Source organism: Heterodontus francisci, chromosome 1 (assembly GCF_036365525.1).
Source record: "Heterodontus francisci isolate sHetFra1 chromosome 1, sHetFra1.hap1, whole genome shotgun sequence".
NCBI classification, from domain to species: Eukaryota; Metazoa; Chordata; class Chondrichthyes; order Heterodontiformes; family Heterodontidae; genus Heterodontus; species Heterodontus francisci.
The window spans coordinates 232,736,432-232,763,177 of record NC_090371.1 but is presented as its reverse complement, the minus strand read 5'-3'; the positions used below and the strand labels follow the sequence as shown (position 1 = coordinate 232,763,177).

Genomic DNA, 26,746 nt, shown 5'->3' with positions numbered 1-26,746 from the left:
ACATACTCTATTGTTTATCTCCGAAAAAAATACATCAACCAGTTTTCTTTAATAAACAACAAAATTATCAGCTTATTGTAAAACAAGACTTATTCAGTAATGAAGCAAAGTATTAAGACACCGATGGAAATATGAACGTTCCCTTTTTACCTTAGTGACACACACACACACACACACACACACAAACAAACTGAGCAATAGACTTTCTCTGCAGAGCTCTTTTCCAAAATAAACACACAAAAAGAGAATATTTTGGCCAAATTCTATTTTATTTAGAGATACAGCACTGAAACAGGCCCTTCAGCCGACCAAGTCTGTGCTGACCAACAACTACCCATTTATACTAATCCTACATTAACCCCATATTCCCTACCACATCCCTACACTAGGGGCAATTTAGAATGGCCAATTTACCTATCAACCTGCAAGTCTTTGGCTGTGGGAGGAAACCAGAGCACCCAGCAGAAACCTACATGGTCACAGGGAAAACTTGCAAACTCCACACAGGCAGTATCCAGAACTGAGCCTGGGTTACTGGAGCTGTGAGGCTGCAGTGCTAACCACTGCACCACTGTGCCGCCCTTGTTAATTCTTGATGAAAATGGATGAGATATGTTGAGTCCCAAAATGGCATATAGTCTGGCATCCGAGTACACGTAAATGGGTCACTGGAATCTTTTCTGGAACAGTTCTTTTCAGGCGGCGCAAGAATTAAGCTGGTAACCTTTCCAGGAGCTCCTCAGGCAAAACGCAGCATTGCACAGAGACAAAAGTAAGGAGGCAAGCTGGGTGTTTCTTGATTGGTTGATCTCCAACTGATTTCAAACACATTCCACACCCCAAGTGAATCAAAACAATATCTCAGAAGCGAAACCAAACAGCAAGCAGAACCTCCTGACCCTTATAAAGCATGACACGTCACTTCTCCATAAGCACTTCCCTCAAGTCACCAAGGTTTTTGTTTATTGAGCTTAAGGCATGTGACTTCCAGTAAAGGTTGTTTTCAAACAAGACCTCAAGTGACCTTCCGGTGACCTCTTCTAAAAAACTAATTCCAACATCTATGGAATTACCTCTGTTCTGCAATGAATCCATCTCCACAATTCTAACACATGAATCCTCAAAAACAAAATTAAAAAATACAAGCACAACTCTATTCTGGTTTAATCTTTTGAGTTTTTTTATCACCCTTCGTTTGGATGAGTTACCATTAAAGTTTGGGCAGAAAGTCTGCTTGCTCCTGGACTGAGAAGATCTCTCTCCTGTCTGCTCCCATCCCTTTCTCACAAGCCTCTGAATCCACTGAAGACACATGAACCCCAAAAGAGAAAAGTCTCCTACAGTGAACAAGGTTTAAGATGAATGCTGGGCCACAATGAAAAGCAAGATCTACCTACAGTCAAGGACTCTACAGTGAGCTTGAAGAACGATAACAACAACTCTTCAGATACAAAAACAAGAAATGCTGGATTCACTCAGCAGGTCTGGCAGCATCTGTGGAAAGAGAAGCAGAGTTAACGTTTCGGGTCAGTGACCCTTCTTCGGAACTGACAAATATTAGAAAAGTCACAGATTATAAACAAGTGAGGTGGGGGTTGGGCAAGAGATAACAAAGGAGAAGGTGCAGATTGGACCAGGCCACATAGCTGACCAAAAGGTCACGGAGCAAAGGCAAACAATATGTTAATGGTGTGTTGAAAGACAAAGCATTAGTACAGAATAGGTGTGAATATACTGAATATTGAACATCAGCAAGTGCAAACCTGAAGAAAAACAACCTGAAAAAAACAGTGGGTAAGCAAACTGAACAAACTAAGATGAAATGAAATAAATGCAAAAAAAGATTGTAAAAAATGTAAAAAGGAATGCAAAAAAAAGGGAAGAAAAAATAACTAAAAATGACTAAAAATGAAAGTAAAGTGGGGGGCTGTCATGCTCTGAAATTATTGAACTCAATGTTCAGTCCGGCAGGCTGTAGTGTGCCTAATCGGTAGATGAGATGCTGTTCCTCGAGCTTGCGTTGATGTTCACTGGAACACTGCAGCAATCCCAGGACAGAGATGTGAGCATGAGAGCAGGGGGGAGTGTTGAAATGGCAAGCAACCGGAAGCTCAGGGTCCTGCTTGCGGACTGAGCGGAGATGTTCCGCAAAGCGGTCACCCAGTCTGCGCTTGGTCTCCCCAATGTAGAGGAGACCACACTGTGAGCAGCGAATACAGTATACTACATTGAAAGAAGTACAAGTAAATCGCTGCTTCACCTGAAAGGAGTGTTTGGGGCCTGGGATAGTGAGGAGAGAGGAGGTAAATGGGCAGGTATTACACGTCCTGCGATTGCAAGGGAAGGTGCCCTGGGACGGGGACGAGGTGGTGGGGGTAATGGAGGAGTGGACCAGGGTGTCGCGGAGGGAACGATCCCTTCGGAATGCTGACAGGGGAAGGGAGGGGAAGATGCGACTGGTAGTGGCATCACGCTGGAGGTGGCGAAAATGGCGGAGGATGATCCTTTGGATATGGAGGCTGGTGGGATGAAAAGTGAGGACAAGGGGAACCCTGTCACGGTTCTGGGAGGGAGGGGAAGGGGTGAGGGTAGAGGTGCGGGGAATGGGTCGGACACGGTTGAGGGCCCTGTCAACCACAGTGGGGGGACATCCCCGGTTGAGGAAAAAGGAGGTCATATCAGAAGCACCGTCATGGAAGGTAGCATCATCAGAGCAGATGCTCAGAGCAGAGCAGACCTCTTCAGATATTGGCTCAAACCTTTCCACTTTATTTTTCTTCTGCTCTTTTCTGTCTCTATTTGCACGTGCATCTCATGTGCATGCAAACGTGGGCGCGTCGTGTATCCGTAGGCATTAACTGAATTAGAGTTCAAGTTTAATAAATTTCAATTTTTCTTCTTTAAACCTAAGAAAGCCTGTTTGTGCTGGTTTCTTTGCCTTATAATTGGAAAGCAGTGAACAAGGATTCGCCAAGGGGGAGCTAAAAACATGGTGTGTTTAAAATTAAACCCTGTTACAGTAAGACCAGGTGAAGGCTGAAAGGGAACCCTAGACCTCTTTCTCACCTGGTCGTAACAAAAATTTGGGTACTAGCGTCTGGAATTGACCCACAGAAAAATAAGAGAAATTGGAATTGGGAAGCCAAATTGTTCCCAAGCAAAAAAAAAAGAGCTAGATTTCAATACAGGTTTTCTTGCGGTTGTGTATGCTTGAATACTAACATGTCTGCAACTGAAGCTAGTAGCTTCCCAAGTCAGGGTGAAGTAACTTGGGATAAGTTAAAGTCACTGTCTATGGAGCAGTTGAAGAAAATGGCTGAGCAGTGTGGGATCACTGTAGTGGCAAGGCTAGGAAGTCTGAACTTCGCAGGCTAGTGGCAAACCATTTTTCCCTTGAATCTGAAGAAGCAGAAACAGGGTTAGAAGCAGACTCCGACAGGGTATTGTTAACAAAGATACAATTGGAGCAGAGGAAACTTGAATTTGAGGAGAGGGAGAGAACGAATATTCCGGAAGGAATGCCAAGAGAGAGAGTTGAAGCGACTTGAGTTAACTGGGGGGCGACAGAGTAACTCCAGTGAAAGCATAGGAGTTTGAAAGAAGTAAGCAGCTGGATTTTGACCAGTGGCTGAGGGCTCTTAAAGTACAGCTCAGCTATGAGAATCTCAGAGAAGTAATTCTGTTAGAGGAATTTAAACACTCTCTCCCACTCTCCTTAAAGACCCATGTAGTGGAGCAACGGGTTCAGAGAGCCCGGCATGCGGCTGTCCTGACTGATGAGTTTGCATTAATTTATAAGTTGGTTTCCCAGGGGAGACCCTTTCCTAGTCACCCCCACAAATCCGAAAAGGAGAAAGGGTGGGAAGTTGACAGGAGCCTAAGCAGTCCTGGGAGAAAAAGGAAGCAGGAGACACAGGGGGCCCTCCTCTAGCCAAAAAGGAAGGTGCTGTGAGTAAGAGTGAGACATGGAGACCTGTGTGCTTCCATTGTAATAAAGCAGGGCATTTAAGAGCTGACTGCTGGAAACAATACAGAAAACTTGGAGGGTTAATCAGGGCACACCCGCACAGTGAAGAAGAGAACCTGATGGAAAGCACAGCAGAACAAGCTGTGGCTTTAACTGGAGTAAGGGTGAGACCCAAGAAGCTTACGGCTAATAGGATTCCTGAAGGCTATCAGGGTTTTGTGTCTGAATGGAAAGTAACCCCATACCCCTCAAGTGGGGCAAGCAAGCCCAAAGTAATTTTCAGGGAGACAGGGCCACTAGATCCCTTTTACTGGGAAAAGGCCTGACCTTTCCCCCAGAGAGTGCAGTAAATACCAGAATGCTGGTGAATGGGATTGGAGGGCAGTAATTTTACACTGCGTACACTTGGAATGCGACCTAGTTTCGGGACCAGTGACTGTAGGGATTGTCCCTAGTTTGCCTGTGAACGATTTTGACCAGCGCCGAGGTAATGATCTGGTAGGGGCGAAGGTGGTAGCTTCCCCAGTAGTGATAGGGAGACCAAAGGAGGTCAGAGAGACAGGGCAGTGGCAGGAGAAGGTCCCTGCAGTTTCCCTAAATGTATAGTAAATCGGACCATGACCAAACCAGCTCCCCCAGACAAGACTGAATTGGCACTGCAGACAGATGACCATGCTGTCTGTCTGTCTGAAACTTTCTTTGGAGAGTTAGAGGACCCAGGGAATGGATTAAGTGGATCTGTCCTAGCTGAGGCTCAGCAAGCCGACCCAGTACTGAGAGAGTTAGCACAGGCTGCCCAGTCTGAAATTGAAGCAGAGGGAGTCCCTGATTGCTACTGTTTAAAGAATGAGCTACTGATGAGGAAGTGGAGTTCTCCTCACTGACCTGACAGCAAAGAGTGGACAGTGGTTCACCAGTTAGTAGTGCTGCAGAGGTACCGGAAAGAAATATTAAGAATGGCTGTACATGTCTGTTTACGAAAAACAAAAGCCCGCATGAGACAGCAGTTTGACTGACCAAAACTCCACAAAGATATGGTTAAGTACTGTAGGAGTTGCCACATGTGCCAGGTTGAGGGGAAACCCCAACCTGCAGTGAAATCTATACCCCTAATTCCTGTTTCGGCTGTTGGGAAATCCTCTTGCAGAGGGCTGGTGATTTGTAAGGAACCACTGCTGAGAACAAAAGGGGACAGACAGGCACAGGGCTGGCAAAAAGTTAGAGAGGAAAGGGGAAAAAGGGACAAAGGTTAAAGGAGATGCGAGAGGATTCTCAAATGAAAACCCCTACTATCAGGACAGCCAACCCCAAAGTGTTTGAAAAATTAGACCTCACATCCTCCTATCTAAATGCAGACACCAGAGTTGTTAACAGCATTTACAGAAACCTTTGGAGACAAAGAAAGTCCTCAGAGGGCAGAGAAACTGTGATGGTGATGCCTCACCCAGTCAAAGTGCCGCAGGGGAGAGCAGTAGAATCTGGACAAATAACTTCAAACAAGAATGTCCATGAGGACAAAGGGAAGATTAGCAAAGAATAATCCCCCAGTCAGGAAAAAAGGGAAGCAACCATCCCCTGAAGTAAACAGCACTTGGATGACTCACTAGAGCACTGAAACCGAGGTCAGAGTGGATCCACCCACTGCCAAATCCCATAATCAGACTCCAGCCCTGAGCTAATTAAATCTAACCACCCACCCGTCCTGCAATCCCCAACAGGAACACAGGCACTCTAGACAATCATGGAAATAAGCAAACTTCAAACTTCCCCAAAAATCACATGTTTATTGGGATGACCATTCCCATCGTATTGCAGGCTGATAGTGAAGAAACTTTAAACCTCTTGGGCAACACATAACTATCTCAGATCCACTTCAAAGACAAAGGGGCAGCCCAAAGCAGCACTGCTACAAAGGAAAGGCAGGCTGTAACAATTTTAAGACTTCTGAATGAATGAGAGAAATGCATGTGTGTTTTCCTGTACGTTCTCTTCCTTCTAATTTATAATGAAATGCTCCCCCTAATATCGCACTACATTCGGCCAGAAGTAGAGGTGTGACAGAAACCACACCTGCCAAATGGCAACATATTATTTATTGGCATTTGGAACACTATTTGAACTTTTACTGGACACTGAACATAACCACAGAACTGAATGGCTGAAAACATGGCTGCACATTTTCATTCTGAAAGACAGTTGCATAAAGAGACAATGGGAGTGCTCCCTGATTCAATTAGCCAGATGGGTTTTGTCAATAATGATGAACAAAAGACATTGAGAGTCACTGTCTGTGTAAGAGCCAGCACTCCATACCACCCACCAACACCGCCCCCCCCCCACCCCCACCCCCTCAACACCAAGTGTGTCTAGTAATCTTTGAAGAATCAACAATCCTCGCAGGTGATGCTGTTTCAAACAAAGAGCTCATCACATGACTAAACTGCTGGTCAATCTGGGAATTGACTGAATTGTGCATCACAGAAAGATTTTGAGACAGACTGCAATTTGGAAGACCAAAGAGAAGCAAGGTCTCTCTCTTTCTCTGTCTCATGCAAAGTTCCAGGGTCCTACAGAAGCAGCTTAAGACTCAAGACAGAAGATCCCTGCAGCCTTTTGGAAGTTTTGAAACAAGTTTAAAAGTGTGCACTGGGCCCTAACGAGAACTGCAAGACTTAACTCCAATCAAGGCCTTTACATCCAAAACAGTAAATAAATTCCATCTACCACTTCAAACCTTCCCCCCTTTAATTCTTTCTCCTCCTCTGTATATATTTGTGTGTGTGTTTATCGCGTATGCATGCTAGTGTGGTTGCATCGTGTATCTTTAGCAGTTTTAACTGAGTTAGAGATTTAAGGTTAGTAAACTTACACCTTTCTTGTTTAAACCTGAGAAAGTCTATTTGATTGGTTCCTTTACAATTACAATTCGAGAGCAATGAGTAAAGATAAAAGCACTGTGTTTTAAAAGTTAAACCCTGTTCTGGCCAAACCAGAAAAGGGGTGAGAGGGGATCCTGAGACCCCTTCCTCACCTGGTTGTAACAAGATCATAAACCATTACCGATGATCTGGCAAAAGTCACTGACTAGTGCACCTCCATGGCCACAACAGTTATTGATAAAAATGTAAGGATATGATTGTGAGGTCAGAAATAAGCCAGGGAATTCCATGGTGACCTCTGACACTATAAGCAGATTATCTAGACCCAGGAAGTGTAAGGATCAGGCGTCCAGATTAACGAGGTTGACATCGAGCTGGAGATTGTATACCAGATCAATTTAATGCATTTCAGACAGCAGAAGCATGAAGAATTATGGGAATAAACCTCTAAAGACCTAGTCCTGAAGATACTCTGGCAACTCATTATTAAAGGATGGCCACACAGCTTACAAGAGGTTCGTACAGAGCTCAGAACTTTCTGGCCATACCAAGATGAGTTGGGAATTTCTAGCAATGGTATCTCTAAAGGCAGGCAGGTAATAATTCTGTAGATGCTTCGCCCTGACATCCTCTCATAATTACATATTGGCCATATGGGTGTTGAGAAGTCTCGAAGGCTTGCACGCAAGATCATATGAACAATGACATTGAGTGAGTAGTAAAGTCATGTGAGCATGCCAGCATCAACCATGCCAACATGAAGAACCGCTTCTTCCTGATGACATCCATTTTTTGTTAAAACTTGAAAATCTATATTTTTTAAAAACTGAAAAGGATTTCACTGCCTTTGAATCATCTGGAGATGGCTGAATTTTGTGGCTTTTTTTTTCAAAAAAAGGGTTTGGGACTGAGTTTGACCTGAGAGTGGAATGTAAACAGTTACTGGAAAACACATACTTGCAAAGAACCCAACAGGGGGGTTATTTTAGTTTAGTTTTAGTTTAGAGATACAGCACTGAAACAGGCCCTTCGGCCCACCGAGTCTGTGCTGACCATCAACCACCCATTTTATACTAACCCCGCACTAATCCCATATTCCTACCATATCCCCACCTGTCCCTATATTTCCCTACCACCTACCTATACTAGGGGCAATTTGTAATGGCCAATTAACCTATCAACCTGCATGTGGGAGGAAACCCACACAGACACAGGGAGAACTTGCAAACTCCACACAGGCAGTACGCAGAATTGAACCCGGGTCACTGGAGCTGTGAGGCTGCGGTGCTAACCACTGCGCCACTGTTCTGACCTGAAGGGACAGATGTTTACAAGCAAGTGACAAAGGAGTGATTTATGGTGGCCATGTGACTTGTTTATGGAAAAGTTTAGTTTCAATTTGAACTGTTGAAACAGTCAGTTGTTGTTGCTGCCTGGAGAGGAGAAAACCTGCCCACCCTCCTCTTTGAAAAGGAACCCTGCATTCCTTGAGAAGAAACCCTGTATTTCAAATATGGCAGATTCCTATTTCCTCCTGTCTCTGAAGAATCGCTGCTCTGGAAAAGCAAAAGCTTGTATGAAATGGTACTGTTGCCTCCTGTAATTCTGAAGACATCCAGAATGCTTGCAGAAACGTTGCATCTTTAAAAAAAGGACTTTTGCATCAAATATGTGAGAGAACTGACACCTGTTGCTACACATCTGATGGAAGACCTATGTGAAGCTTTCTACAGTTGAATTTCGTTGAACACCTACCCCAACAGACAGTTCATAAGCTTTGTCTGGAAAATACCTAGTGGCAGCCAACTATTCAACTTTGGGACACCTCGCCAAACCAAAGAACTTCCTTCCTGATCATTACAGTCTAAGTTTTCTTTTTCCTTTTATTTCTTTGAAACAGCTGTAAACAAAAATCGTTTTTTGGATGTTTGTGCGTAAGGGCTAGGATAATAATATGGGGCTTTAATATTTTGATTCGCGTATATGTTTACTTCATTATTGGTTAAGTCTTGGTTTTATAATAAACAGATAATTTTGTTGTTTATTAAAGAAACCTGGTTGGTGTGCTTTATTCTGGTGACAAATAGAATATCTAATTGGCTGTTTCGGTTTCTGGGGAAAATTTATTGATATGCTGTGACCTGTGGAGAAGTGGGACTAAATTAACAGTGCACTCCTCCCACCTCAGTAGTAACAATACACACAAAAGTCAAGTAATGAAAGCTAGTGACACTAGTTCTCCATCAAGCTACACTGTGACAGGATCAGGTTGAGTCAGTAGACTGCCTGTATGGTTCAGAGACACTTGCCTAAAGGATAAACATACGAACATACAAATTAGGAGCAGAAATAGACCACTCGACACCTCGAGCCTGCTCCACCTTTCAATAAGTTCATGGCTGAACTGATTACTCCACATTTCTACCTACCCCCCGATAACCTTTCACCCCCTTGCTTATCAAGAATCTATCTACCTCTGCCTTAGAAATATTCAAAGACTCTGCTTCCACTGCCTTTTGAAGAAGAGTATTCTAAAAGACTCACAACTTTTCAAAGTTGTTTCATTCCATTGTGTACATAGTTCAATGTTTATGCATTTCCATTTTAGGGAATCAGGATGTTGTGATATCACTTTAACAGTGTACGTGTTCCACACAGCATCACAGGAAGTGATATCATCCAACATGTGATTAATTGGTTGGAGCTGTGTAAGACTCATGTAAGTTTGCTACTATACAATAAGGAACCCACAGTTTATAACCACTCACCTTTTTAAAAAAAATATTCTTTTCATGCGATGTGGGTGTCGCTGGCAGGCCAGCATTTGTTGCCCATCCCTAATTGCACATGAACAGAGTGGCTTGCTATGCCATTTCAGAGGGCAGTTAAGAGTCAATCACATTTGCTGTGGATTTGGAGCCACCAGACCAGGTAAAGACAGCAGATTTCCTTCCATAAAGGGAGTCAGTGAACCAAATGGGTTTTACAACAATCAATGATAGTTTCATGGCACCATTACTGAGACTAGCTCCACCAGCTGCCATGGTGGGATTTGAACCCACATCCCCAGGGCATTGGCCTAGACCTCTGCATTACGAGCCTAGTGACATTACCACTACACCATTGTCACTCCATTGCTACATCAAAGCAGCAATGCAACAGGAGGGCAGTCTATTCATGAATCATTCTCCTCTCATCCTGCAGAAGAGAGCCCACAATGATTGTGAGATGGCCAGAACATGTGGTGGTGTGGCCCAACTGCACACTTGGACCCCAATGGAGGAATAGGTACTGGAGATCGTCAGGGTGCCCTCGAGGCAGTTGGTACAGGCTACCAACGAACATACGAATTAGGAACAGGAGTAGACCACTCAGCCCTTTGAGCCTGCTCCGCCATTCAATAAGTTCAAAGCTGAACTGATTACTCCACATTTCCACCTACCCCCGATAACCTTCGACCCCCTTACTTATCAGGAATCTATCTACCTCTTTCTTAAGAATATTCAAAGACTCTTGCTTCCATCGCCTATTGAGGAAGAGAATTGCAAAGACTCACAACCCTCTGAGAGAACAAATTTCTCTGGGTTGGCGAGATGGGAGGCCGTGAACAGCAGGGTCATTGTATAGATCTAACTTGAAGTCAACGGCATGGAGGAGATGCCTGCCCAATGCAGCCTGTGGATCTCTGACAGCTGTAATTCGAGGGGATGGTTGTACTGGGGCATTTGTTGAGTTGGACGAGTGCTCACTTCCACTTTCTTGTGTTTCCCACAGAACGAGCTGCAGAGAGGGAGTTGAGTGCACTTGCCCAATCAGCACCACCATCCTCAGCAGCGGGGTAGTGGAGGGGGGGGGGTAAGACTCACCTGAACCAATACTGTCACACCCCCTACCTCAACACCTTCCACCAGTGCAGGCACACACACCTCGTTTGGGTCCCAAAATAGCATAGAAAGGGAGCACTGTGTGAATCTCACATCATGTGTGAGCAGGAGGAAGAGGGTGAGGCAGAGTCAGCTGTGGGCAGTCCCCCTCGGAGGAGGGAGGACAGACACAGCGATGCTTCAATGGGCAAAGATGCTGAGCCTCGGGTATCACAGATAAGGAGGGCCGTCCTCGAGAACCTGAGTCAGATAAGTTGCTGTTTGTCGGAGCTATGGGCAGGCAATGTGCTCTGTCATGACTCAGGGATTTGAATACATGAGCTCCTCCATTGAGATTGGGCTACCTGTTTGGAGAGCCAAATGCAGCACCACCCTAAGTGGGTGCAGGAGCTACGCGCTGATATGCACAGAATAATAGAGACACTGTAGCATAGACCGCGCAGTGACACTAGTGTTCAGAGATGTTCTGAGTGGACACCAGCTGCATGCCTGGTGGCCTCATCCAGCATCCAAGGGCACCGGGAAAGGGCTGAGGCGATCAAAGCGGCAGATGAAGGGGCCACCACTTGGGGACACCGGGGTCACCCTGCGTCCCCTCGCCGCCTCTAACTCAGGAACCATCAGTGTGCCAAGGCCCTGTGACAGAGACAGTTCCTGCAATAATGGAGGCACAGCAGCCTGTGGAGGAGCTCTTACAGGCACCTCCAAGACGAGGACATAAGTCACAGCCGTCTCAACCAGAGGCCTATACTTCATCCTCTGCCTCAGGAGAGAACCCTGTAGAAGTGTTAAGAGAAATAAAGGTGATATGCTGTTGATTTCACTTAATGGGTCACCCGAGTGCTGTTCTACATAAGAACAGAAGAACATAAGAAATAAGAGGAGTAGGCTATTTGGCCGCTTGAGCCTGCTCGACCATTCAATAAGATCATGGCTGATCTGATTGTGGCCTTAAGTCCACTCTCCTGCCTGCCCCTCCATCACTCTTGACTCCCTTGTACATTAAAAATTTGTCTAGCTCAGCTTTAAATATATTCCATGACCCAGCCCCCACTGCTCTTTGGGGAAGAGAATTCCAAAGATTAATGGCCGTTGGGGATAAGAAATTCCTCCTCATCTCCATCTTAAATGGGAGGCCATTTATTTTGAAACTGTGCCCCCTAGTTCTCGATTCCCTCACAAGGGTAAACAACTTCTCTATCCTGTCAAGCCCCCTCAGAATCTTAAATGTTTCAATAAGATCACTTCTCATTCTTCTAAACTCCAATGAGCATAGGCCCAACCTGCTCAACCTTTCCTCACAAGACAACCCCGTCATCCCATGAATCAACCTAATGAATCTTCTCTGGACTGTCTCAAATGCAAATATATCCCTCCTTAAATAAGGAGACCAAAGCTGTACATAGTACTCCAGGTGCGGCCTCACCAATGCCCGGTACAGTTGTAGCAAGACTTTCCCACTTTTATACTCCATTCCCCCTTACAATAAAGGCCAACATTCCATTTACCTTCCTAATTCCTTGCTGCACATGCATGCTCTCATTTTGAGATTCATTTTGTGATTCTGTACCGCAGGATTCTGCAGTGTCTCTCCATTTAAATAATATTCCGCTTTTCTATTCTTCCTGCCAAAGTGGACAACCTCACATTTTTCACATTATACTTCATCTGCCAATTTTTTGCTCACTCACTTAACCTATCTTTATCTCTTTGCAGACTCTGTGTGCCCTTCTCACAGCTTGCTTTCCCACCTATCTTTCATGCACATTCCTACATTCTGCACATTTGTATGCTGTTTTGTTTTCATTGCAATATCACTTGTTTATTTTATCACTCTGATATGTGTATTATTGATGTTTCATGTCCGAAGGGGGATTGTGGGATGTTGGAGGGTGGGGGGGGGGGGGGGCGGTGGTGCGTGGGGCACTGGGAAATATTCTATTCCCATGCTTTGTGATGTTGGAGAATGTTGGCGGAGGAACACTCATTCTCCATGCTCATGCTGGCAATGGGATCTCACACGTATGGGTCATAGTGGTATGATAGCTCTCAATGCTGTAAGTTTTGGGGTCCATCATCCACAAGGGCTCTTGGGCGATCAGGTGAAACGTTGCTGAATCAGCGTGGCCCTTTCAGCCATGCCAGCCTGAGGTTCACCCTGAGTTCTGGGACAGCATCGCCAGGCATCCTGCGCTGCCTGGTCGCCTGCCATTTCTTGAGCGAGCATTTCCTCTTCCTTCCAGTCCTCCTCCGAGGTGAAATGGTATTCCAGCTGCTCCACTTCATCCAACTCCAGGTCTCTTTGCATTGTCATGTTGTGAAGGGCGCAGCAAACAACCACTCTGGCTGGATCGTATGGAAGAGCACCACCTGACCGGTCAAGGCAATGGAAATATATCTTCAAGATGTCAATGGTTTGTTCAATGCAGGTCTGTTAGGAGATGGCTCTGGTTGCAGCACCTCTCCATCCGTGTCTCGGTTTCGGACAGGCGTCAGGAACCATCTCTTTAGGGGATAACCTTTATCTCTCAGCAGTCACCCATGAAGTCTGGATGTGAGCCTGAAGAGGTGGCACTTGGGATTCTCGCAGGTTAAAGGAATCATGACAGCAGCCCAGGAACCGGGCACAGACCTGCAAGATTCACTTCTGTGGTCACAGAACAGCGGGACATTCAATGAGTGGTAGCCCTTCCTGTTCAGAAAACTACCTGGCTGGTCTGTTGGTGCCTTGATGGTTACGTGGGTGAAATCAATGACGCCCTGGACCTGAGGGAATCCGTCGATGATGGAAAAGCCCAAAGTCCTCTGTGCCTGCACTGGCCCATCTGTGCCAAAGGGGATGTAGTTCTTTACTCTTCAGAATATGGCATCTGTGACCTGCCTGATGGTGTGATGAGCTGTTGATTGAGATGCCACCTAGGTCCACAGCCGATCCCTGGAATGATTCGGTTGCAAAGAAAAATTTGGGGCAATGGTGACCTTGATGGCTCCAGGTAAGGAACTGCCATGGGGGCCATGAAGCCTCATGTCATTGTGGATTGAAGCAAAAAATGTCTAAGACCATCTGCCTGCATAGGCGTAGACTCCTACGGCACTGGCACACTGTAATTTGCAGGAAGCTGACTCTTGGGCGGTACACCTAACGTGCAGTCCCCCACTGTGCTCCTCTGACCTCCTCCTATCCAGGAGAATACGTTTGCTGCAGCTCATCCTGGCTGTTCTGTCCAATGTCAGAACAGCCTGTTCACATCTGACCTCCCTCAGCTGGCACATGTTTGCTCACCAGACCTTCCCCTGCCGACTCCAGTTGCCCAAGTGATGCCAGCGGCCTCACATCCTTCTTTAGATTCCTACCACTCACCACTGACAAATGCAAATCTTTCAGCTCCAGCAATGGTTACTCTGTGGTACTTTTGGAGTAGTTGAGCTTTATTTTGGGCTTCTGAAGCATGTTATTCAGCCCTTCCAATAGTCCTCACGGCCCTCCACATTTTTTTTGACTTTGACACCTTGCCGAGTTACAGACATGCCGTTTTCCCTGTGTCCTTCGATTGAAACTTACAAACTGCTCCTGACAAGCCTTTCAATAAGCTGCCCAATGAGCTGAACAGGCAGGAGAGATAATGGTGTCGTTGTTATCTAGAAACCCAAGCTCATACTCTGGGGAAATGAATTCAAATCCCACCATGGCAGCTAATGAAATGTAAGTTCAATTAATGAATAAATTCAATTAATTTTTTTTTAAAATCTGTAATTGAATGCTAGTCTCAGTAATGGTGACCATAAACCTACCATCGATTGTCCATTAAAGAAAAAATCCATCTGGTTCACTAATGTCCTTTAGGGAAGGAAATCTGGCTGGACTACATGTGACTCCAGTCCCACAGCAATGAGGTTGACTCTTAACTGCCCTCCGAACTCAGTCAAGGGCAATTTGGGATGAGCAACAAATGCTGTCCTCGTCTGTGGCACCCCCATCCCATGAAATAAATTTTAAAAACTTGAGGCGTTCACACTTTCTGTTGAGTCCCTTTAAAAACTGCTTCGCATTCAGGAGGTGGCAGGACCCAATGCTGAACTCTGAGAACACAATCTTTAAATTGTGCGTGCACTTACTCCCGCTCCCACTGGGCTTTCAAAATCCAGTCCATTAGGGCCATACTGCTGGTGGGAGTCTCACATGCCAGTAGGGCACGTTGGAAATATGGGTTTTGTCCACCATTTTCTAACCAGTAAAATGAACTGCTATGCCTGTGCTGGGACGAGGGAGCAGTACCCCAGGACATGCGCGATGCCAACATCATCACCCTCTATAAAAACAAAGGTGACCGCGGTGACTGCAACAACTACCGTGGAATCTCCCTGCTCAGCATAGTGGGGAAAGTCTTTGCTCGAGTCGCTCTGAACAGGCTCCAGAAGCTGGCCGAGCGCGTCTACCCTGAGGCACAGTGTGGCTTTCGTGCAGAGAGATCGACTATTGACATGCTGTTCTCCCTTCGTCAGATACAGGAGAAATGCCGTGAACAACAGATGCCCCTCTACATTGCTTTCATTGATCTCACCAAAGCCTTTGACCTCGTCAGCAGACGTGGTCTCTTCAGACTACTAGAAAAGATCGGATGTCCACCAAAGCTACTAAGTATCATCACCTCATTCCATGACAATATGAAAGGCACAATTCAACATGGTGGCTCCTCATCAGAGCCCTTTCCTATCCTGAGTGGTGTGAAACAGGGCTGTGTTCTCGCACCCACACTTTTTGGGATTTTCTTCTCCCTGCTGCTTTCACATGCGTTCAAATCCTCTGAAGAAGGAATTTTCCTCCACACAAGATCAGGGGGCAGGTTGTTCAACCTTGCCCGTCTAAGAGCGAAGTCCAAAGTACGGAAAGTCCTCATCAGAGAACTCCTCTTTGCTGACGATGCTGCTTTAACATCTCACACTGAAGAATGCCTGCAGAGTCTCATCGACAGGTTTGCGTCTGCTTGCAATGAATTTGGCCTAACCATCAGCCTCAAGAAAACGAACATCATGGGGCAGGATGTCAGAAATGCTCCATCCATCAATATTGGCGACCACGCTCTGGAAGTGGTTCAAGAGTTCACCTACCTAGGCTCAACTATCACCAGTAACCTGTCTCTAGATGCAGAAATCAACAAGCGCATGGGTAAGGCTTCCACTGCTATGTTCAGACTGGCCAAGAGAGTGCGGGAAAATGGCGCACTGACACGGAACACAAAAGTCCGAGTGTATCAGGCCTGTGTCCTCAGTACCTTGCTCTACGGCAGCGAGGCCTGGACAACGTATGCCAGCCAAGAGCGACGTCTCAATTCATTCCATCTTCGCTGCCTTCGGAGAATACTTGGCATCAGGTGGCAGGACTATATCTCCAACACAGAAGTCCTTGAAGCGGCCAACATCCCCAGCTTATACACACTACTGAGTCAGCGGCGCTTGAGATGGCTTGGCCATGTGAGCCGCATGGAAGATGGCAGGATCCCCAAAGACACATTGTACAGCGAGCTCGCCACTGGTATCAGACCCACCGGCCGTCCATGTCTCCGTTATAAAGACGTCTGCAAACGCGACATGAAATCGTGTGACATTGATCACAAGTCGTGGGAGTCAGTTACCAGCATTCGCCAGAGCTGGCGGGCAGCCATAAAGACAGGGCTAAATTGTGGCGAGTCGAAGAGACTTAGTAGTTGGCAGGAAAAAAGACAGAGGCGCAAGGGGAGAGCCAACTGTGCAACAGCCCCAACAAACAAATTTCTCTGCAGCACCTGTGGAAGAGCCTGTCACTCCAGAATTGGCCTTTATAGCCACTCCAGGCGCTGCTTCACAAACCACTGACCACCTCCAGGCGCGTATCCATTGTCTCTCGAGATAAGGAGGCCCAAAAGAAAAGAAAAATGAATAGCTATTAAATTGTAGGCAATGCATGTCTTAATTTCTGATTTGCGCCGCTAATGAATGAAGCTCCCACCAGTAGCATGGACTGAAAGTCACCCCATTCTTAAGCGAGTTTTTCCAACAGAGAAAATGTTCTGAGCCAGTGGTTCGATTAAGCTCAGAGCAAAATTTGCTTTTGCGGCTCCGGTTAAATCCAAAGGGAAGATATGGACGTTTTTACCTAGAGTAAATCACTTTTTGCACTTGATCAATTCATCTCATGTAAGCAGAGTACATGTGATTACCTGCTCAGGCAACAGGAAAAGAAACAATATTTTGAGACAAAAATTAATCACATTATTAATTAGGATCAAAGAAAACCCTAAGGCTTTCTACAGGTATATCAAGAATAAAAGAATGACTAGAGATAGGTTAGGGCCAATCAAGGATAGTAGTGGGAAGTTGTGTGTGGAATCAGAGGAGATAGGGGAAGTGTTAAATGAATATTTTTCGTCAGTATTTACAGTGGAGAAAGAAAATGTTGTCGAGGAGAATACTGAGATACAGACTACTAGGCTAGATGGGATTGAGGTTCACAAGGAGGAGGTGTTAGCAATTTTGGAAAGTGTGAAAATAGATAAGTCCCCTGGGCCAGATGAGATTTATCCTAGGATTCTCTGGGAAGCCAGGGAGGAGATTGCAGAGCCTTTGTCCTTGATTTTTATGTCGTCATTGTCGACAGGAATAGTGCCGGAAGACTGGAGGATAGCAAATGTTGTCCCCTTGTTCAAGAAGGGGAGTAGAGACAGCCCTGGTAATTATAGACCTGTGAGCCTTACTTCGGTTGTGGGTAAAATGTTGGAAAAGGTTATAAGAGATAGGATTTATAATCATCTTGAAAAGAATAAGTTCATTAGAGATAGTCAGCACGATTTTGTGAAGGGTAGGTCGTGCCTCACAAACCTTATTGAGTTTTTTGACAAGGTGACCAAACAGGTGGATGAGGGTAAAGCCGTGGATGTGGTCTATATGGATTTCAGTAAGGCGTTTGATAAAGTTCCCCACGGTAGGCTATTGCAGAAAATACAGAAGTATGGGATTGAAGGTGAATTAGTGCTTTGGATCAGAAATTGGCTAGCTGAAAGAAGGTGATGGTTGATGGCAAATGTTCATCCTGGAGTTTAGTTACTAGTGGTGTACCACAAGGATCTGTTTTGGGGCCACTGCTGTTTGTCATTTTTATAAATGACCTGGATGAGGGTGTAGAAGGGTGGGTTAGTAAATTTGCGGATGACACGAAGGTCGGTGGAGTTGTGGATAGTGCCGAAGGATCTTGTTGGGTACAGAGGGACATAGATAGGCTGCAGAGCTGGGCTGAGAGATGGCAAATGGAGTTTAATGTGGAAAAGTGTGAGGTGATTCACTTTGGAAGGAGTAACAGGAATGCAGAGTACTGGGCTAATGGGAAGATTCTTGGTAGTGTAGATGAACAGAGAGATCTTGGTGTCCAGGTACATAAATCCCTGAAAGTTGCCACCCAGGTTAATAGAGCTGTTAAGAAGGCATATGGTGTGTTAGCTTTTATTAGTAGGGGGATCGAGTTTCGGAGCCACGAGGTCATGCTGCAGCTGTACAGAACTCTGGTGCGGCCGCACCTGGAGTATTGCGTGCAGTTCTGGTCACCGCATTATAGGAAGGATGTGGAAGCTTTGGAAAAGGTGCAGAGGAGATTTACTAGGATGTTGCCTGGTATGGAGGGAAGGTCTTACGAGGAAAGGCTGAGGGACTTGAGGTCAGTTTTCGTTAGAGAGAAGGAGGAGAAGAGGTGACTTAATAGAGACATATAAGATAATCAGAGGGCTGGACAGGGTGGATAGTGAGAGCCTTTTTCCTCGGATGGTGATGGCAAACACGAGGGGACATAGCTTTAAGTTGAGGGGTGATAGATATAGGACAGATGTCAGAGGTAGTTTCTTTACACAGAGAGTAGTAGGGGCGTGGAACGCCCTGCCTGGAACAGTAGTAGACTCGCCAACTTTAAGGGCATTTAAGTGGTCATTGGATAGACATATGGATGAAAATGGAATAGTGTAGGTCAGATGGTTTCACAGGTCGGCGCAACATCGAGGGCTGAAGGGCCTGTACTGCGCAGTAATGTTCTATGTTCTATGAAAATAGTCAAATGTTCTGAAAAAAATCACTTGCCACAAAATCATCCATAATTGTCTCTGATTTATTCAATTAGAATGATTAATACATTAATAATAATGCCTTTTTATATAGCACTTTAAACATAAAAAACCCAAGGCACTATACAGAAACATATTCAGACAAAAACTGATGCTCAGCCAAATAAGGAGATATAAGACTAAGGTGACTGGGGAGGGAGGGAACTCCAGAGCCGAATGCAAGGCCGTGAAGAATGGGGTATGAAGGACTGGAGGACGCATAAGAGGCCAGAGTCAGAGGAACCCAATGTTTTGAGCGGTGTATGGCTTGCGGTTAGAGATAGGGTGTGAGGCCATGAAAGGATTTAAACACAAGGGCCGGAATTTTACGGGGACCCCGCCCACCAGCGAGCCTGATGGCTACACCCAGCCATCGGAGGCAATAGAAAGAATGGTCCAGGAAAGGAGGTAGATTTTTAGAGTCTCACCTGGGGACAACTGGCTGGGCCCCGGCGAGGCAAGGGGGGAGGGGGTTGGTTGTTGGGGGGGGAGGGGTGGGGTGGGGAAGAAGTGTTGTGTATTGGGGGCAGTTGGGGCTTCGGGGATGGCCCTTCGTGGGGCACAGGGCACCCTATCAGGAGGGCTCCGCCACCCCCAGAGCCCACAAGAAGGCCGCCTGGTTTTACCAGGCAGGGTTTTTTGGGGCCTTTGCCTTCCAGCCGCCGAGGGTAAAATATTCGCAGTGGTGGGAGAAGGCCCTTAAGTGGCAGTTAAATGGCCATTTAAGGGCCTTGATTGGCCTGGGGTGGGCAGGCCACCGCCCCACGTAAAATTGCAGCAGGGGCGGAAGGATGAGAACTTTAAATTTGTAGCATAGGGGGGCTAGGAGTCAACGTAGGTCAGTGAGTAATGGGGTGATAGGTGAGCGGTACTTGGCATAATAGGATATGGGCAGCAGAGTTTTGGATTAGCTGAAACTTATGCAGATTGGAGGATGGGAGGCTAGCCAAGAGAGTATTGGAATAGTCAAGTCTGGGTGTGACAAACGCATGAAAAAGAGTTTCAGTAGCAGATGGGATGAGGCAAGGATGGGGATGGGCAATGTTACTGAGTTAGTAGTAGAGGATATCGGGTCAGATGTTCAGCTCAGGGTCAAAAAGGAGCCTGAGGTTGTGTAAAGTTCAGTTCAACCTGAGACAGTGGTGAGCAAAGCAAGATTTTTTTTATTCATTCATGGGATGTGGACGACACTGGCCAGGCCAGCATTTATTGCCCATCCCTAATTGCCCTTGAGAAGGTGGTGGTGAGCTGCCTTCTTGAACCGCTGCAGTCCATGTGGGATAGGTATACCCACAGTGCTGTTAGGAAGGGAGTTCCAGGATTTTGACCCAGTGACAGTGAAGGAACGGCGATATAGTTCCAAGTCAGGATGGTGTGTGACTTGGAGGGGAACTTGCAGGTGGTGGTGTTCCCATGTATTTGCTGCCCTTGTCCTTCTAGTTGGTAGAGGTCGCGGGTTTGGAAGGTGCTGTCTAAGGAGCCTTGGTGCATTGCTGCAGTGCATCTTGTAGATGGTACACACTGCTGCCACTGTGCGTCGGTGGTGGAGGGAGTGAATGTTTGTAGATGGGGTGCCAATCAAGTGGGCTGCTTTGTCCTGGATGGTGAAGAGCTTCTTGAGTGTTGTTGGAGCTGCACCCATCCAGGTAAGTGGAGAGTATTCCATCACACTCCGGACTTGTGCCTTGTAGATGGTGGGCCAGCTTTGGGGAGTCAGGAGGTGAGTTACTCGCCTCAGGATTCCTAGCCTCTGACCTGCTCTTGTAGCCACAGTATTTATATGGCTACTCCAGTTCAGTTTATGGTCAATGGTAACCCCTAGGATGTTGATAGTGAGGGATTCAGCAATGGTAATGCTGTTGAATGGCAAGGGGAGATGGTTAGATTCTCTCTTGTTGGAGATGGTCATTGCTTGGCACTTGTGTGGCACGAACATTACTTGCCACTTATCAGCCCAAGCCTGAATATTGTCCAGGTCTTGCTGCATTTCTACACGGACTGCTTCAGTATCTGAGGAGTCACGAATGGTGCTGAACATTGTGCAATCATCCGCGAACATCCCCACTTCTGACCTTCTGATTGAAGGAAGGTCATTGATGAAGCATTGATGTGCTCGATGCATTGATTGTGCTCAATGCAGTCCAGTCATATCTGGTGGTTGAAGAGTGGTTGAGCAGAGTGACACAGTTAAAAAGCATTGTTCAATTTCACCAACAGACAGTGGGATTTAGAAATCTCATTAGTGTTAAGAAAAGAAAGAATGAACTTGCATTTATATAGCATCTATAATCTCAGGACATCCATGGATACTTCACAGGTGATTTGTGCACAATGCAATAATGACCAGATAATCTGTTTCAGTGGTATTACTGAAAGATAAATGTTAGTGAGGACATAGGATGAACTCAAGGCAGTGGCTGTACATCTTCAATACTGCACTGAAGTGCCATCCTAATTTTATATGCTCAATAATCTGAGCGTATCTTAAACCCATGACCTCAGAGTCAGAGGTGAAAATGCTACTAAACAGCAAAGGCTGAAGCAACTACATTTTTCCTTGAAAAAAGGAAAATATTAATCACTTCCACGAGGAGTTAATCAGTTATTGAATGAAAGATTTAATGAGCTGTGCTACAATTTTTGGTTAATTGTGAATTCCTATCTGTAGTTTACAGTAATTTTGCTCCCAAGTATAACACCTCTTGAGGGTAGTTATGCATTTCTGAATGAGAACAGCAGTACTAAGGCCAATAAACATTTCACAATTAATACAGAATCATAAAAGGATTTAAGTCAAAAATTCTGCAACCTGTGGTTGACTTCTCTAGTCTGCTGTTCAATCAGTTGTTCCCACACACTGCAAAGAGACCGGAGACTCTGTACATCAAAAACAGTACTTTGATTCCAACTGCTTCAATGTTAATTGTACTGCAAACAACTTGACATTGATGCCATCTTCTGGTTTGTATTCTGTAACTGCGTTAGTCACACCTTGGAAAAGCCAGTTGTTAATGCTCCTGCTGATATCGTGCAGAATGCTATGCCAAGAATAACATAGTTCCTCAGACCCTGTGGGGAGAAAAAAAAATTGTGAACAGTTGATTCCTAACACATGCGCTGCTACTGACAGAAATGCTTATTGTGATACTAAATGATGGTCAAGAAAATATAAATAACTTATTTTTATTTTTCTATATTTAGAGATACAGCACTGAAACAGGCCCTTCAGCCCACCGGGTCTGCGCTGACCATCAACCACCCATTTATACTAATCCAACACTAATTCCATATTCCTACCACATCCCCACCTGTCCCTATATTTCCCTATCACCTACCTGTACTAGGGGCAATTTATAATGGCCAATTTACCTATCAACCTGCAAGTCTTTGGCATGTGGGAGGAAACAGGAGCACCCGGAGGAAACCCACGCAGACACAGGGAGAACTTGCAAACTCCACAGGCAGTACCCAGAATTGAACCCGGGTCGCTGGAGCTGTGAGGCTGCAGTGCTAACCACTGCGCCGCCCTAATATAATTTAATCTAATGGGACAGAAAACTTTCGTTTGGTGGAAGCCCAAAAATGAGTAATGTGGATGTCTATACTACAACAATCATCAGCTTTTTTGAATATGCTAATTGTAATATTCACACTTTTTTGCTTTAATGAGCCCTATCCATTTTATCTTTTTTTCCTATCATTAGAGATCCATCCCCTGCCCACACCAAGCAACCAGATGTTTCTAGGCATCTGCTAAACGTTCCGGGATTTAGATGCTTCAGGCGGTATAGAGGGGGATGTAATAAGGGGTGGTGGAGTTGCATTACTGGTTAAGGAGAATATCACAGCTGTATTGCGGGAGGACACCTCGGAGGGATCATGCAGCGAGGCAATATGGGTAGAGCTCAGGAATAGGAAAGGTGCAGTCACAATGTTGGGGGTTTACTACAGGCCTTCCAACAGCCAGCGGGAGATAGAGGAGCAGATATGGAGACAGATTTTGGAAAGATGTAAAAGCAACAGGGTTGTTGTGGTGGGAGATTTTAACTTCAGTGGCGCAGTGGTGAGCACTGCAGCCTCACAGCTCCAGCGACCCGGGTTCAATTCTGGGTACTGCCTGTGTGGAGTTTGCAAGTTCTCCCTGTGTCTGCGTGGGTTTCCTCCGGATGCTTCGGTTTCCTCCCACATGCCAATGACTTGCAGGTTGATAGGTAAATTGGCCATCAGCAATTGCCCCTCGTATAGATAGGTGGTAGGGAAATATAGGGACAGATAGGGATGTGGTAGGAATATGGAATTAGTTTAGTTTAGAGATACAGCACTGAAACAGGCCCTTCGGCCCACCGAGTCTGTGCCGACCATCAACCACCCATTTATACTAATCCTACACTAATTCCATATTTCTACCACATCCCCACCTGTCCCTATATTTCCATACCACCTACCTATACTAGGGGCAATTGCTAATGGCCAATTTACTTATCAACCTGCAAGTCTTTGGCATGTGGGAGGAAACAGGAGCACCCGGAGGAAACCCACGCAGACACAGGGAGAACTTGCAAACTCCACACAGGCAGTACCCAGAATTGAACCCGGGTCGCTGGAGCTGTGAGGCTGCGGTGCTAACCACTGCGCCACTGTGCCGCCCTGTAGGGTTAGTATAAATGGGTGGTTGATGGTCGGCACAGACTCGGTGGGCCGAAGGGCCTGTTTCAGTGCTGTATCTCTAAACTAAACTTAACTTAACTGGGACTCACTTAGTGCTAGGGGCTTGGATGGGGCAGAATTTGTAAGGATCAACCAGGAGGGCTTCTTGAAACAATATGTAGATAGTCCAACTCGGGAAGAGGCCGTACTGGACCTGGTATTGGGGATTGAGCCCGGCCAGGTGTTTTCAGTAGGGGAGCATTTTGGGAACAGTGACCATAATTCCGTAAGTTTTAAGGTACTTGTGGTTAAGGATAAGAGTAGTCCTCGGGTGAAGGTGCTAAATTAAGGGAAAGCTAATTATAAAAATATTAGGCAGGAACTGAAGAATTTAGATTGGGGGCAGTTGTTTGAGGGTAAATCAACATCTGACGTGTGGGAGTCTTTCAAACATCAGTTGATTAGAATCCAGGACCAGCATGTTCCTGTGAGGATGAAGGAGAATTTTGGAAGTTTCGGGAACCTTGGATAACGAGCGATATTGTGAGCCTCGTCAAAAAGAAAAAGGAAGCATTCGTAAGGGCTGGAAGGCTGGGAACAGACGAAGCCCTTGAGGAATATAAAGACAGTAGGAAGGAACTTAAGCAAGGAGTCAGGAGGGCTAAAAGGGGTTATGAGAAGTCATTGGAAAACAGGATTCAGGAGAATCCCAAGGCTTTTTATACGTATATAAAGGGCGAGGGTAGCCAGGGAAAGCGTTGGCCCACTCAAGGACAGAGGAAGGAATCTATGTGTAGCGCCAGAGGAAATGGGCGAGGTGCTAAATGAGTACTTTGTATCAGTATTCACCAAAGAGAAGAACTTGGTGGATGATGAGGCTAGGGAAGGGAGTGCAGAGAGTCTGGGTCATGTCGATATCAAAAAGGAGGTGGTGTTGGGCGTCTTGAAAAACATTAAGGTAGATAAGTCCCCAGGGCCTGATGGGATCTACTCCAGAATACTGAGGGAGGCAAGGGAAGAAATTGCTGGGGCCTTGATTGAAATCTTTGTATCCTCATTGGCCACAGGTGAGGTCCCAGAGGACTGGACAATGTTTAAGAAAGATAGCAAGGATAATCCAGGAAATTACAGGCTGGTGAGCGTGACGTTAGTGGTAGGGAAATTATTAGAGAGGATTCTTCGGGACAGGATTTACTCCCATTTGGAAACAAATGGACTTATTAGTGAGAGGCAGCATGGTTCTGTGAAGGGGAGGTCGTGTCTCACTAACTTGATTGAGTTTTTTGAGGAAGTGACAAAGATGATTGATGAAGGAAGGGCAGTGGATGTTGTCCACATGGACTTCAGTAAAGCCTTTGACAAGGTCCCTCATGGTAGACTGGTACAAAAGGTGAAGTCACACAGGATCAGAGGTGAGCTGGCAAGATGGATACAGAACTGGCTCGGTCATAGAAGACAGAGGGTAGCAGTGGAAGGGTACTTTTCTGAATGGAGGGATGTGACTAGTGGTGTTCCGCAGGGATCAGTGCTGGGACCTTTGCTGTTTGTAGTATATATAAATGATTTGGAGGAAAATGTAGCTGGTCTGATTAGTAAGTTTGCGGACGACACAAAGGTTGGTGGAGTTGCGGATAGTGATGAGGATTGTCAGAGAATACAGCAGGATAGATCGACTGGAGACTTGGACGGTGAAATGGCAGATGGAGTTTAATCCGGACAAATGTGAGGTAATGCATTTTGGAAGGTATAATACAGGTGGGAAGTATACAGTCAATGGCAGAATCCTTAGGAGTATTGACAGGCAGAGAGATCTGGGCGTACGGGTCCACAGGTCACTGAAAGTGGCAACGCAGGTGGATAAGGTAGTCAAGAAGGCATACGGCATGCTTGCCTTCATCGGTCAGGGCATAGAGTATCAAAATTGGCAAGTCATGCTGCAGCTGTACAGAATCTTAGTTAGGCCACACTTGGAATATTGTGTACAATTCTAGTCGCCACACTACCAGAAGGATGTGGAGGCTTTGGACAGGGTACAGAAGAGGTTTACCAGGATGTTGCCTGGTCTGGAGGGCATTAGCTATGAGGAGAGGTTGGATAAACTCGGATTGTTTTCACTGGAATGACTGAGGTGGAGGGGCGACATGATAGAGGTTTACAAAGTTATGAGTGCCATGGAAGAGTGGATAGTCAGAAGCTTTTTCGCAGGGTGGAAGAGTCAGTTACTAGGGGACATAGGTTTAAGGTGCGAGGGGCAAAGTTTAGAGGAGATGTGCGAGGCAAGTTTTTTTACACAGAGGGTGGTGAGTGCCTGGAACTTGCTGCCGGGGGAGGTGGTGGAAGCAGGTACAATAGCGATGTTTAAGAGGCATTTTGACAAATACATGAATAGGATGGGAATAGAGGGATCCGGACCCATGAAGTGCAGAAGGTTTTAGTTTAGACAGGCATCAAGATCGGCGCAGGCTTTGAGGGCCGAATGGCCTGTTCCTGTGCTGTACTGTTCTTTGCTTGTACTCATCTTGAACCTACTGCTGGCACATATGCAAAAGCTGTAGTGATTGACTCACCCTCTGTTTTCCCCCTCCCTCTGCTCTGTGTCTCTTCCTCGATTGACTTATTTGAGATAATCACAGAAGATGCTTCGTTTGACCATTCAATGTTATAGTACGTTAGTGCACTAACATGAGCTACCAGGTCACAAAAATCCATGCTATTCTGATTAAAAATAAAATATTTTAAAGCAGGCAATGGCTGCAGCATTGAAAACCCTATGAAAAGGGTTAATGTTAATAGCCACTGAGCAAGCATTCCTAATGTGCGAACAACATGACATTGCTAGACAGATTTTTGATCGACAAGGGAGTAACATATTACGGGGCAGGCAGGAAAGTGCAGTTAAGGGCACAATCAAATCATCCTTGATGTTACTGAATGGCAGGGCAGGCTCAAGTGGCCTACTCCTGATCCTATTTTTTATGATCTTATGAAGAGTTGATATATCATTGAAAATGTTAGAAAATAAGTTGTTAAAAACATACTTGTAGCAGTTCTCTTAAGATTTATTATCTTAATAATAAAAATGCTTTCAACAGAACCAAGCTGATGGCATTTGTAAGTTTTCTCACATTCAAAGAATCATCTCAGCAATGCACAATTTTGTGGAATTGTGCAGTAGACTTTATGGATATTTATCTAGTTCTTTTTTTGAAGGAGTTAATCATCATCCGTTTTAAAATAAGAACAAAGTCT

At 45.6% G+C, this 26,746-nt stretch overlaps 1 protein-coding gene across 6 annotated transcripts in view; it reads right to left on the bottom strand.

Moving 5' to 3' along the window:
• Window positions 1–18,851: 18,851 nt before the first annotated feature.
• Window positions 18,852–26,746, bottom strand: part of LOC137375247 (transmembrane protein 144-like) — a 350,909-nt gene continuing 343,014 nt past the window's right edge. For 4 of the 6 annotated variants that reach the window (XM_068042121.1, XM_068042111.1, XM_068042150.1 and 1 more), the window contains one exon: window positions 18,852–21,919. In XM_068042121.1, coding sequence (XP_067898222.1) covers window positions 21,735–21,919 — 185 coding nt within the window. In that variant the 3' untranslated portion in view covers window positions 18,852–21,734. The remainder of the gene's footprint in view (window positions 21,920–26,746) is intronic. The other 2 variants (XM_068042140.1, XM_068042159.1) reach the window with 1 other exon arrangement.